Here is a 13,310-nt window from a genome sequence, read left to right as displayed (position 1 = left end):
ATCTTATCATTACCATTTGAGTAAAAGGTAATCATCAGGGCAGGTGAAGTTGCATGATGATACTACTCTTTAGTTTAATAATTAAGATAAATTTTTTTGGAAACTGAATGTTGAAGATAATAATTGTTGTTCTCTTATTGCTGTTAAAAGGAAAATGATAATATGACAGAGTTGGAATATTCAATGAGATATGAGTTGTGATTTGTGAATGATCTTAATATGGAATACTATTTTTAACATACTATATATTCTTTATTAAATAAGTATCAATATAATAGTAATAAAAGGTTTATAATGCGTTAAATTGTCCTCCAAAATAGTTTGATTCTTCCCAATTCTCTTTTTTACTTATAAATCTTTTTTTTATTATTATATTCACTTTTTATTTAATTCATTAAACATTTTAAAATCCCTTGCCCAAAAAGAAATGATCAATTTTAATGGAATAAATAGAATAATACTGTATTTACAAGGAAAAAGAAAATTAAATTTACTTAATTAAAAGATATTTATATTATATTTTACCATATGCTATGACACTAAAACTGAATAATTATTAATTTTGATTATTTAAAAGAGAGATTTGACAGTATTATCACTTCAAAATTAGTGTTTAAATTGATTAATAATTATAGGGATATAAATTTGAAGAGAGGGAATGAAACAATCAGCCCTCACCACTACAGTCTACACAAATCCATCCAAAAATGGCAGCCAAATCGCTGCTATTCCGCCCTAACGTCGCCGCCCTATGTCTCTCCGGCAGCCGCTCCTTTCTCCGCCGAGCTCCCTCGCCGATGATGATCTCGACGTCGGCTACAACCTCCATCCGCTCGCTACTCAGCCGGAGCCTCGGTCGTTCCTCCTCTGCTTTTGCAATCAGGCGGAATTTCTGCGTCCAGGCGACCGACACTCCGTCCCCAATCGAAGTTCCTTTGATGAAAACAATGGAGAAGAAGGTGCCTTTTCTGTAATATACCTAATTGTTTCTTTCATGTGTAGATTAAATTTGTCCGATTGATTGGGGATTTCAGTTATGAAATCGGACTGGTAGCTAATTATGTCTTTGAAGTTTGAACAACTCAATCTATGCTCTGAGGCACATAATTTGATCAAATCGCATTTAATTGATTGGAATTGCTCTTACCGGTGCCTTGTTATGAAATCGGACTAGTAGATTAATTATGTCTTTGAAGTTTGAACAACTCAATCTATGCTCTGAGGCACATAATTTGATCAAATCGCATTTAATTGATAGGAACTTACCGGTGCCTTTTCTCAAATATACCTATTTGTTTCTTTCATTTGTAGGTTAATTTTTCCTGATTGATTGGTGTTTTCAGTTATGAAATCAGACTGGTAGGTTAATTAGGTCTTTGAACAACTCAATCTATACTCTGAGGCATATAATTTGGTCAAATCGCATTTAATTGATTGGAAATGCTCTTACCGGTGCCTTTTATCAAACATACCTATTTGTTTCTTTCATATGTAGTTTAAATTTTCCTGATTGATTGGGGTTTTCGGTTATGAGATCGGACTGGTAGGTTAATTTGGTCTTTGAACAATGAAGGGAGGCGTGTGAGTAGTCTTATGAGCTATGCGCTTGCAAAATTTGATCTAAGCAATTGCTAGGTCGAGACACCACGCTTCTCCGAATTAACTGAATCACAGGGTCCAGTAACTCGAGGGATCGAATGGCGCTCCGGTCGTTGGGCACTCACGACTCTCCTTCAACAATTAAATTTCCTCAACCCGAATACTATGGATTAGTATAGGGAAGTGGAGTCGATCCCACAGAGATGGATTCGTAGGCTAGTATTGAGAGAATTTGGACAAAATGGCTGCTGCCACGCAAAAAGGGGTTGAGATTTTAACTACTACTAGACCTAGGCACAAAACGTAAATACTAGACCGAAGAACAAAGGACTCTTAAACCAAGTAACAGGCAGAAAAGTTTAAACAATTCCTAGACCGAGTACATAACTACCGATAACCACTAGACAAAGGAAATAAAAAGAGGGGACCAAGAAATCCAAGCCTGACAACGTACGGTAAAGCTGCAGCTAACAATCTTCATGCACTTTTCTAACTAATTCAGATTCGCAAATGGAGAAAACAGAGGAAATGCCCAGATTCAAACATAATAAACAGATTTGGTCGACGGAAACTTACAATAACTCGAAGATACGACAGATCTACGTAAACTAGGCGAAATGAAATGTAAATACGTAAACTAGGCATGGAAATCAAGTACTCCTTCTCAGATTACGTCGGACGCTTAATCCACTCCGGATCCAAGCCATCCGAACCCAACAAACAGCAAAACCAACGCCATAACTCCGATTTTCACAGATCTACTCCAATCTCAATCAATCATGAACAATCTGCAAACAAATCACAAACTCCAGCAAAACCCAACCTCCGATTCATGCAAAAAGCAGAACCATTCTTCAGATCCAAACAACAAGTATCGGCAATAAATCAGAACCAACTGCAAAAAAATAACTAACTCCGACAATCCTAACTCGAAATCAATCGAACTCAACCAGCAAACCAGAAATGAACACAATAGACATAAGCAAAAGTAAAATCTGGAATAAAACCGAAAATATTGGTTGTCAAAAGAAAACCGAGCTTCGAACAGCGAAGCTCGGCGGAATCAGTGTAAATAGCAACGGAAATGTAAATTGTTTCTTCGCCCTTGAACTAGGACGGTGTTACAACCCTCGAACCATTGTCGGAAAGCTAAACGTGAACCACCAGTCAAGTGCTAACTGGAATCTCTCGCAAATTCAGAGTCAAGTGTGTGGAAAGGTGAATCGAGCAAGGAGCTGTTAGTGAGGCCTCCAGCCGAGAAGGTCCCTCCAGCCTGCATGCTTCTCCCTTTTATAGATGCGGACATAGCCTTCTAGAGTTTTCGTAGAAATCCCTATTCTACCCTTCAACTCCGAGGCTTCCTCCGTCTAGCAATTTTCTTCCAATTGTTCACCCTTTCGCCAGTTTCCTAGGACCATGCAAGCGTCCTCTTCTTTTCCTGGATCTGGCGAAAAACTTCACATACCTGACTTAATTCAATGCGTTAGACCCAGCAATTTCATGAAATGAACCCCTAGACCGATGCATGAAATTAGCCTTATCAAACAACTCAATCTATACTCTGAGGCACATAATTTGATCAACTCGCGATTAATTGACTGGGAATGCTCTTACCGGTGCAGCTATTGGATCATATCTGCTTAGCATTTAAACTTTGCTGGAGTTACTACAAAGTTATGCTGATGATCTTGCTTACCTTAGAATCCTAGAACAGTCTTCTGGATTTGATTAAGGGAACAAGCTTTGGTTTTAAGTGGAAAATAGGCAAACATGAGATTTAAGAGATTATAACTTTCTTTCCCTAAGGTATATTTGTAAGCTCTGAGGTTGTATTATGCTGTAGTCAGCTTTGAAGCACCATATCTCTTATGAGAAGAGATTCCTGGCCAATGGTCGATGAGTTGACTTGTGCCGAATTGTGGGGAATATTATGGTGAATAATAACACGGCTTTGCTTTTCCTATTTCCTTATCGAAAAAATGCATCATAAAAGTTTCTGTCTACAAATTAGCTTGAATTTGAATGAATTATTTTTGAACCTGGTTGAACTTCGAGCTTGTGAGCTCTTTTAGTCCTTGGATATTTTGAGGATGCTGTTTTGATACATTTTGTTCATAAATTGGCCCTAAATTGAGCTTGGACTGAATAGGCATCATTCAATGCAATTCTCTAATATTATTCTGTCGATGGTAGACTCATTTAGAATACACTAGCATATTTTCGAGGATTAAAGTTGCAAGTTTTCAAGAAACCTACAGTCGTACATGCTAGTGCTTGTGAAATGTCATTACTGGTTACAACAAGAGATTGCCTTTTTTATTTAATACGCACTTCCCGTTGTAGTCTTAGCATGAGGATCGGTTATCTGAATATTGTTAATATTCCTTGTATTAGATCAAGGAACATTTGAGTGCAGACTCAGTTGTTGTGAAGGATGCTTACGGTGATGGTCGCCATGTCAGGTAAGGTTTCGTTTTTTGTCCTTATTCCTTATTGTGGGTTCATATCTTGTTAGGATGCTGTACTACGCATAATCATTGGGTTGGTAAACTAAAAGTTTGATTTCATCTTCTAATTTTTGCAGCATAGATGTCATATCCTCATCTTTTGAGGGGCAATCGGCTGTGAATAGACAGAGGGCCGTATACAAGGCGATATGGGAAGAACTTCAGGATAGAGTGCACGCTGTCGACCAGATGACTACACGGACTCCATCTGAAGCAGCAGCAGGGAAGTGACGAAGGATTAGTTGCGATTTCATCGACTTTGTCGCCCTTGTACCAATAGTCTTATATTCTTGTGTCTTGTTCTCTCTGAATAATGTAAAAGTTTGATATTTTTTGAGTGAGAAACTCAATAAGGAATTTGCACTTCGAACTATGGGTAATAATATGAGACCTCATAAAGGTGGATTCGACATTCATTTCTTTAGTTTTGTTGAACTCAAATGATGCTTCTGAATCCTACACTATTTTAGAATAGGTCACACACCTATACTTTCAATATTTGATTTTTTGTACGTTTTTTTGCTCAAATAGAACCGAATAAACCAATTTTTTTTTAATTTAAAACTGAATCAAATCGACTGAAAAATAAAATCCGAACTACTATAAAAAAGCATACCAAAAAATTGAAATTACATAAAAAAAATAAAAAAGTTGAAAAAGAACCGAAAATTCAAAACTATATAAGAATTTTCCAATATTAAATATTATATCATGTCTAATTTCAAGCGCATATAATTTATTTATGAAGGACCAATTAACGTTAATACAGGATTTATATATTTTTATATAAAAACTTATAATTTTATTAATAACTGTTATATTATTTTTAAACATACTAACTTTTAATATTTAGATATAAAATACTACTCCCTCCGTCCGCGAATATGAGTCCCGTTTTTTCATTTTAATCCGTCTGCGAATAGAAGTCCCGGTTCACTTTTACCATAAATGGTAATAGAGTCTCACATTCCACTAACTCATTTCACTAACATTTCTTAAAATGTATACATATATTTATACATAAGTGAGATTCATATTCCATTAACTCTTTTTCACACATCGATCATTTTTCTTAACATTTCTTAAAATACGTGCCGCCAAAGAATGAGACTCTTAATGGTGGACGGAGGGAGTATCTATACTTATAATTTTTACTCTGTATTTAAACTTAAAATATATACATATATTTATACTAGGATTTGTTTTAGGTAAAATTAATAATTATATACTGATAAAAGTAAATTTCGTTACTATTTTTTTTCAAATTCTTATATACTTGAACTAAAAAACCAAATTTTGTCAAATTTGAATCGAACCAAACCAAATATGAAGTTATAATTTAGTTCACATCAGATATTTGTTTTTTCGGGTATTTTGATGATCACTGCCAATAATCCAAAATGCAAATATCTTAAAAATCTCTCTCTGAAACTGCAACAAGCAAAGGAGGGAAGCTAAGTCAAATCCCAACAACAACAGCAAGCCTCTCTATATACATACATAACATCTCCTAATTCAACAACACTATTTCCAATTAGCTATGAATAAACACCTCTATACTTAGCATCCCATCTCTTCAAACACCTCATACATACTTCCATAAATCAGCCAGAAGCAAGTTAAATACACGCGGACGCGTTCGTCTCGTCCTGCTAAGACGCGGCCCTCGGTCACCATAGTGTACATCACCCTATATTCACAAGCCCCTATCGATTCCTCTCAGCACGAGCCGATACTTCTCAAGAACTACAGAGAATGAATAGTAATGAAGATGATCCAAAACCTTGTAGATAGTGATAGTATGCTTCTCTACTTAATGAATAAACTTACTTCAGACTTGAGGAGGGGACTCGGGCTCCGAGCCACCGATCGAGGAAAACGACATGGTGTCTTCTTTTGGTATAGCGACGAAGTTCAGAGGAGCAGTGGAGAGCCTTCTCATTTCCTTGAAGTAGCCGTTGTGGCGGCCTGAATATGAACGTGGCGTGAGGAGCTCGGGAGTGGCTGCGCCTAGGGAGTTACGACGGGGCGAGGGTGTCACTGATCCATTCCCATATGCTCGATATCCGTTTTGATTCCTGAAGCTGTTGCTTCTCCTCGGACTTGGCTTAGACCCGTACATAGATTCTTTCTCGGTAAGGAGCACATCTTGCAGTTTCTTGTGATCCTAAATTTAGGAAAGGTAGAAACAACAATAGAACATGAGAACCATCAAAAATAGTCTCTCGATGCTTTTCCTCGTAAACGTAAGGCGAGTTTTTTACTCTGATTTCCACAAGATTTGATTTTTTTCAAGAAAGGCTATTCCTTTACTTCTTAACTATTTATCAACAAAGAATTTTCTCCAAGAAAATCTAATTTGAATTACCCGAGCTCGCTTCTTCTCCTCTTCCTTGAGACGTCTGGCTTGTTTGTAGTCCTCCAGAATCGACACCAAACGTACCTACACACGACATGCAGAATGCAATTAACAAAGTAGTCAAAAACATCAAAACACATTGAAAGTTTTTAAATCACTTACTCCATCATAAAGAAACAGTTTCTGTTTCTCCTCCTCCCATGAAAGAGTTTTGCTAATTAGATTATCAACCATAGCTGCAAATTTCATCTCGTTAACCTCAGAAACACGAACAACTCCGATAAGGAGAGATATCGTCAACGAATCCAAAAAAGTACCTGGAATCTTATTTATCATGATCCTGGCTCGCTCTGCACGTTTAAGGTTTATATGCGCACCTCTTACAGCACTGTAACGATTGTGATCCTGGATGATCGATCAATAAAAGAGAAATCATAAATTGCAGGTGACGGAATTCTGATATCTGATTTGCATATCCTGCACATGATAAGGTAGCTTACAAGGTTATAATCGTCAAGCCACTTTTCCTCGTCACACGCAGAAAGCCACCGGTCTATCCTTTCCATTATTTCTTTGCGGTTAAAAGCTTCGTCTTTGACTTTACATATTTGTGCCTCGATGTTAGCTAAGAGCTCACAGGGATCCACCAAGCCTGCAGTATGATCGAGTTCAAACGATTAACTTCACTAAGAATCAACAAGACTGAAGACACAGAGAGAGAGGAAGTATTTATTGAAACAGATTAATCACCCGAATCAATCAAAGCACTGGTTTTCTCAGCAGCTGTGCTTTGATCCGGTTGAATATGAATTTTACAGCACAGATCTTCCAACTCCGACCTCTTCTTCATCACAAGTTCCTTCAGCCTACTCGTTTTTAGTTTCGTGAGCCTCTCAACCTCTGCTGATACCTGTCCGAGACGACATTACAAACAATCAACTCACGTTACTGGAAAGAAGCCGCAAAGCTGTGCAAATTCATACTGCTCCCTTACCTGCTGAACTGTCTCCGGTGAAAGAGCACCTGGTTGCACAATTTCTGATTCAGACAAACCAAGGACTGAAGTAATTCTAAGGAAGCTAGCCTTGTCTTCTTTCGATGTATCCATCAAGTTCCATAGTTCAAAGAGAGACCCGGCGACATCTTTCAACTGCAGCAACGATAGTTCTTAAATTAGCAAGAAAGCAAAACATTTGAACAAAAGATTACCAGAGTTCAAATACCTTTTGAAACCGGAACTTTTTCTCGGTTTTTAACTTAAGGACAGCCTGATCAAGCCCCTCCAAGGTGCTGTCACTGATATTCGTGACAAGCCCCACACTTGATCCTTGCAAGCTTGGGTGGATATCACTCACAGTTTGGCCGAAATCTATACTAAGGACACCGCACAAAGTATGCACTTCGTTCACATAATCCATCACTTTCTGGAGGCGCTCAGACTGCCAAGAAGAAGAGTAGTTTTAGAACCATAGTCGAGGAGACTTCTACAGTATCCTTAAGTGAAAGCAGTCGTTAAAATTGTGAGTAAACGCACTTCCAAATTAAATAATAAGGCTTTAAAAAAGTTTCTACGCTGTAGTTCAATATAAAGACTGGAACGAAGGATGCAGAAATATAGAAGATAATTTTTTAATGTTTAACACACTACTTCACGAACCTTCTCTTTCTGAAGACCACGCAGTTTAGATTGATGTTCGGTGAGTTTTCTCACTGATAAGTCTTGTTCTTCCAGAGTCAAGGCGGTCATAGAACCGGAAGTACTGCCATAACCAGAAATCTCGCCACTAATCTTCTCGATTTGTGACTTAATATCTGCAAATTGCTTCATTCTTTCCTCCTTCTTAAGTTTTAGATCTTCCACTAATGGTCTGACTGAGGCTAGCTGCCCTTTCAAAGATTTCGCTTTCTTGTCAGAATGCACCTGTTGGTTCGCAAAATATCAGCCAAGCAATATTATACAACCAATCAAATATCTATAAGTGAAATCGAGTTAATATTAATATAGTTTAAGATAAGACAGAGATGTATAACCAGAACAGAACGATGAAGTTGTTAACTCTAAAATAACCAATACACCATAAAAAACTACTGGCCAGTCACAACAATATTCAGCAATCGAGGACCGAGGTTTTGGGCTGGAGTGAATTTGTGTGTAATAGGTTAAAACCAGTAAAGCTCTGAAAATCTTTGATTTATATTGTTTTATGTTGTTTTACCAGCTCAATCTAAGATTCAATTATCCTTAACATACCATTAGACGGGAATCGAGAGCATAGTCTCATTTCAGTCACAAACATTCTTGCACAACACATTCTACAAATCACACAAAATGGAAGTGCTAGTTGTCTCAAGTGTTAAAGATGCTTCATTACCTGCGAATTTATGTTGATTTCTCCAAGAGTTGCAATAAGCATTGCAACCTCAGCTTCCATGGAAGCAATAGACTGATGAAGGCGTGCCTTGTCATTTGCGGCCTCATCAACCTTTCTTCTGTAGATCTCCAAACACTCTCTCTCGAGCTCCATTAACATGCGGTCTTTATCCGCTTGAGTCTCCCCAATTTCAGTCCATAATTGCTGGTAATCACAACAGTTACAAAACCACCAAGTAAATTACACTCCCTTATCAACCGTCTTACCCAAAGAAACTAGAAAATTGTGATATTCAAACAAGAAAATATGAAATTCATCTTTTCATTTTCATTAGAAAAACTCGGGTTATACACACAAGCAGTTTAGACATGATTTGCTATCAACAATGTAAAGAAATTCCATTTTTGCCCATACCATCATATAATTAACAATATGTAAACTTTAACAGATAAACTATTATAAAAATTAATCTTTCTTCAGATTAAAACCAATGTTTTGGCTTCTTCATAAAAAAACAAAATAGAGTCTTACTGATAGGAAAAGTTTTAAGATAACACTTGCAAGGGAAGAAGGAATTGTGAGAAATTAATGAAGTAATAATAAATTACATATTTATAATAGTATGATAGTACATACTCTAATAAATTTCCTCCCTTATCCTATAAACTTGTCAGAATGAAAAAAAAATCAAAAGTTACACAAGCAGATTAGACATGATTTGCAACCAACAGTGCAAAGAACTCCAGTTTTTACCCTATCATAACATAATTTACAAATCATAAACTTTAACAGAGAAATTATCTTAAAAATTAATCTTTCTTCTACTGAATAGTTAAAAAAACCAAGATAACAATTCCAAGGGAAAACAAGGAACTGTGAGAAATTGATGAAGTAATAAACCCTTATCCTATAAATTTTATCAAAAAGGCAAAAAAAAATCAAAATTAAGAAAGTTCAACAGAAATCATAGAAACATCATGACAAGAACCCTTTCTCCCCCAAACAACATCATTAAAACCTACTCTACACTAACCAAATAAAAAGTGTGTGTGTGAGAAAAAAAGATAGAAACCTGAAGTTCTTTCAGCAGAGTATTGCAAGTATTGCTTGTGTGGAAACTGATGGAATTACTCCCAAATGCAGCAGTCATCATTTTTCACAGCTTAATCCAAAAGGGGCTTTCCAGAAAATGCTTAAAGGCTTCACCTTTACACTTTATGAAGAAAGGGCAGCACCTTCCAACCTCTTCTCTCTCTCTCTCTCTCCTTTGTTAAAAGAGAAGCAAAAAAGAGACTATGTAATGCACCACCATTTCTCTCTCTCTCTCTCTCTAACAGATCTAAAGCTAAATTCAACGCAAATGGACAAACAAACTTGGTTTCTGAATTCAAGTTCTTTATTTAAAGGAAAGGAGAGGAAGAATTAGGTACTGTGGAGAAATATTGTAGATTATAAATATAAAAAATTGTAGAAGAAGGTAGCACACAACTCAATTATTATGAAGCAGCAGCAATCACATTCACAATTACTGTTGAAATTGCTGCAATTTTATGTACTTTGCAGCAGAGGTGGAAGAAAGAGGCGAAAAAGGAAGATATGGTGATTTTAGGGGGTGGTGGTGGCTAACTTGCGCAGATGCAGGTGGATCTGTACAGATTAGATTAGCGCGGAGTTCTATGCTACAGTGCGCCTCCGGTGTAAGTGAAAAGGAATATTTTTCATTATAATTATGTTATTGGAGAGTATATATATTCTCGTTAGGCAGGATTGCTATCTCCACTCCGTGTCTCACTACCGACACTCTCTTCCTTGTTTTTACGTCAACGCGAAGAAACTCTTATGTGGACGTTTGAACCATTTTTGTCTACACATTAAATCATTAAGCTAATTCTCCACTTATTTTTGTAAACAAATGATTAAGTACTTTTTTATATAAAAGAAATGATAGTGGCTAAAATTGGTCAACAGCAAAGTAATTCCTTTGTCAGTGAAATATAAAAAATATAAAAAATGTCAGTGAAAAATAATAAAATGAGTTTTATGATAAATTGAGTTAATGGAATATAAGAAACACTTATTAAATTTAACAAAAGTGGACTGAAAGTACTTAGTACATAAACCGTTTATGTAATTAGAGCTTTCTGACCAACTAAAATATGCTCTTGTTCGTATATACATAAATGGAAGATCATCACTGAATATTGGTATATATATATATATATATATATATATAAATGGAAGATCATCATTGATAATATATTGGTAGTAGTACTATACAAAAAAGATTAATTAGAGTAAAAGTTTATTATTTGACCAATAACTGTCGTCCTATATAAGAATAAAGATTACGAAAACTAATGCTTAACTTCACCTATATTTTCCCTCAATCTTATTTATAAGACCTCGTGGAAAATGACTAACCACCCAATAAATCTATTTATAGAAGTCGATTTATATTTGAAATTTTGAAAGTTTCCAAGCACAAACAAAAATATATCCTAGTCGCAATTAACGTTTTACCAATATGGTATTCTTTGATGACATTAACAATCCAGATGATTTTATTGTACTTTTCAAATTCAATTTCTAAAAGGGTCGATTAATGAACAAATTAAGCGCAGGTACCTTTTTTAACATGAGAAATGGAATAATAATAACAACTACCACAACAACAACAATAAATATAATAAAATTGAATCTTGATTTGGTGTGAGTTTTTAAAGAAGTTGATGCAAAGTGACACAGTCACATACACTGTTATATGGATGGATGACTATATATGCTGCATTCATCATTTATCTCATAATTAAATATTTCAGACGATTTATCTTTTTTATAGTTAATTGTACATGATCCAAACTCCAAAGTAGTAGTACTAAAAGACATATTGATATTAGATTAATTTGCAATAAATTAATTACAGTAACAGCTTTTTTTAATTACGATATATTAGTTATAATATAACTATATTTATTTTGTATATAAGTGCATAAATTTCAAATTAATTGAAATATAACTAAAATTATACTACTTTCTTTAATAAAATAAGTATTCAATTATTTCGAAATAATATCATTAAAATTTTAAAGTGCTTTAATACTTAAATAAATTCTAGAATTATAAAATAGTTAATTATAGAATAAATTGTGTTTATTTATTCTTAATTAAAAACCAAATCTTTTATAATCTTTTTAACTTAAAATGATTAGAGAATACTAAAGATAGCCTTTAATATTTAAGGGAAAATAGGGAGAGAAAAAAAGGACTCACGGTGATATTTTCAGTTTTCAAATATCTATAGTGATAGTATTTTTTTTTTTTTTTTCAGACTTAAAAAGTGTCTATTGCTATAAAAAAATATTTGGTGTGTGCATCACACGATAAACTCACTCATCGTTATCTACTGATTCTGGTATTCTACTGTACATAATACCCAAAAACAAGTGTTCTAATCTAACTGATAAGAATGAGACAGAAAAATAATATATACATGTGACCATTATTTGGATATATTAGTCAGAATTTTTCTTAGCAAAAAATATCCCAAATTTGTTGTCATGTATAAAGAAAAAAAGATGTTTGCATGTATTAAGTAGGATACAGATTGCAGTCGACAAAAAATTTCTCTTTCAATCAGTAAATTGAGGATTACGACTGTCACGAAATAAATGAAGAATTATTATTAATTTACTAAAAAATTAAAGTGGATATGAAAATGCATAGGTGCAATAAAGTCTAAATACCCTCCATATATAAGTATAATGAACTAAATGAGAAATTATTGTTGATTAAAAAAATGGGTAACAACCACATAATAATCGGGAAATGAATATTGTTCTTAAAAAAAAGAAGAAAGAAAGTAGGATATGTTACGTATGTATATGTGCAATAATGTCTAAATACAGTCCATAATTATAATATAATTAATTGTATACGTGACGAAACATGCAATCATATTTATATGTTGCATGGGACTCTACAATACTGTATTAATTATAATCAATTATTGTTTTAGAAAAATGTCAAAATACTTTAATACATATTGAGGATGTATAATCTAGTGGATTAGGCTGCTGCAGTGCAATCATTGCATAATGACGATTGAGAAATAAGTATTAATGTATGAGCCAACCAATCTCAATAATGACGATATTAATTATGATGAATTAACTAAAATACTATGTATAGCTATTATTAATCCCGAATGAAGAATATCAACATTAATTTAAATAAAAGAATCTTCTTAAGATAAATATGTTTTCACTCAAGTAATCAATTTCACGTTTGTTTCAAACTACTTCGAGTCATTTCTCTATATGACAAATAGTAATCTCTTTTATTTTATTATATCATGAACTATCTATTTTATTTTCTATTCATTTATCTAATTTATTCATATTTCTCTCTATTTAATTTCCTCAAAATAATTTTTAAAATCACTTACCCAAAAAGCGCTTCAAATAAAGTGGGACA

General features: G+C 34.4%; 2 protein-coding genes across 2 annotated transcripts; one reads left to right on the top strand and one right to left on the bottom strand.

The window, feature by feature from the left end:
* The first annotated feature begins 654 nt into the window (after positions 1-654).
* On the top strand, positions 655-4,522 carry LOC121801814 (protein BOLA4, chloroplastic/mitochondrial-like). Its single transcript, XM_042201233.1, has 3 exons — positions 655-959; positions 3,994-4,061; positions 4,184-4,522. Exons 1-3 carry the CDS (start codon positions 708-710, stop codon positions 4,335-4,337), a joined length of 474 nt encoding a protein of 157 aa, XP_042057167.1. The 5' UTR covers positions 655-707; the 3' UTR covers positions 4,338-4,522.
* A 975-nt stretch (positions 4,523-5,497) lies between these two features.
* Positions 5,498-10,558, bottom strand: LOC121801967 (65-kDa microtubule-associated protein 6-like). Its single transcript, XM_042201460.1, has 12 exons — positions 9,910-10,558; positions 8,838-9,041; positions 8,123-8,386; positions 7,689-7,904; positions 7,460-7,615; positions 7,216-7,375; positions 6,966-7,117; positions 6,783-6,870; positions 6,628-6,701; positions 6,475-6,549; positions 5,937-6,273; positions 5,498-5,852 (listed from the first exon to the last, which is right to left on the bottom strand). Exons 1-11 carry the CDS (start codon positions 9,988-9,990, stop codon positions 5,938-5,940), a joined length of 1,806 nt encoding a protein of 601 aa, XP_042057394.1. The 5' UTR covers positions 9,991-10,558; the 3' UTR covers positions 5,498-5,852; position 5,937.
* Positions 10,559-13,310: the final 2,752 nt, after the last annotated feature.

Source organism: Salvia splendens, chromosome 5 (genome assembly GCF_004379255.2).
Source record: "Salvia splendens isolate huo1 chromosome 5, SspV2, whole genome shotgun sequence".
Lineage (NCBI taxonomy): Eukaryota > Viridiplantae > Streptophyta > Magnoliopsida > Lamiales > Lamiaceae > Salvia > Salvia splendens.
The sequence above is the reverse complement of the archived record's forward strand: the minus strand, read 5'-3'. Positions and strand labels throughout refer to the sequence as shown.

What these genes read in the sequence shown, in the direction of transcription:
- LOC121801967 (XM_042201460.1), bottom strand. Translation starts at nt 9,990, where the DNA reads ATGATGACTGCTGCATTTGGGAGTAATTCCATCAGTTTCCACACAAGC. An exon ending in AAATCAACATAAATTCGCAG is followed by an intron (nt 8,387 to 8,837) that starts GTAATGAAGCAT and finishes GCGAACCAACAG; the next exon opens with GTGCATTCTGACAAGAAAGC. An exon ending in GTGGTCTTCAGAAAGAGAAG is followed by an intron (nt 7,905 to 8,122) that starts GTTCGTGAAGTA and finishes TCTTCTTGGCAG; the next exon opens with TCTGAGCGCCTCCAGAAAGT.
- LOC121801814 (XM_042201233.1), top strand. Translation starts at nt 708, where the DNA reads ATGGCAGCCAAATCGCTGCTATTCCGCCCTAACGTCGCCGCCCTATGT. An exon ending in TGAAAACAATGGAGAAGAAG is followed by an intron (nt 960 to 3,993) that starts GTGCCTTTTCTG and finishes TCCTTGTATTAG; the next exon opens with ATCAAGGAACATTTGAGTGC. An exon ending in GGTGATGGTCGCCATGTCAG is followed by an intron (nt 4,062 to 4,183) that starts GTAAGGTTTCGT and finishes TAATTTTTGCAG; the next exon opens with CATAGATGTCATATCCTCAT.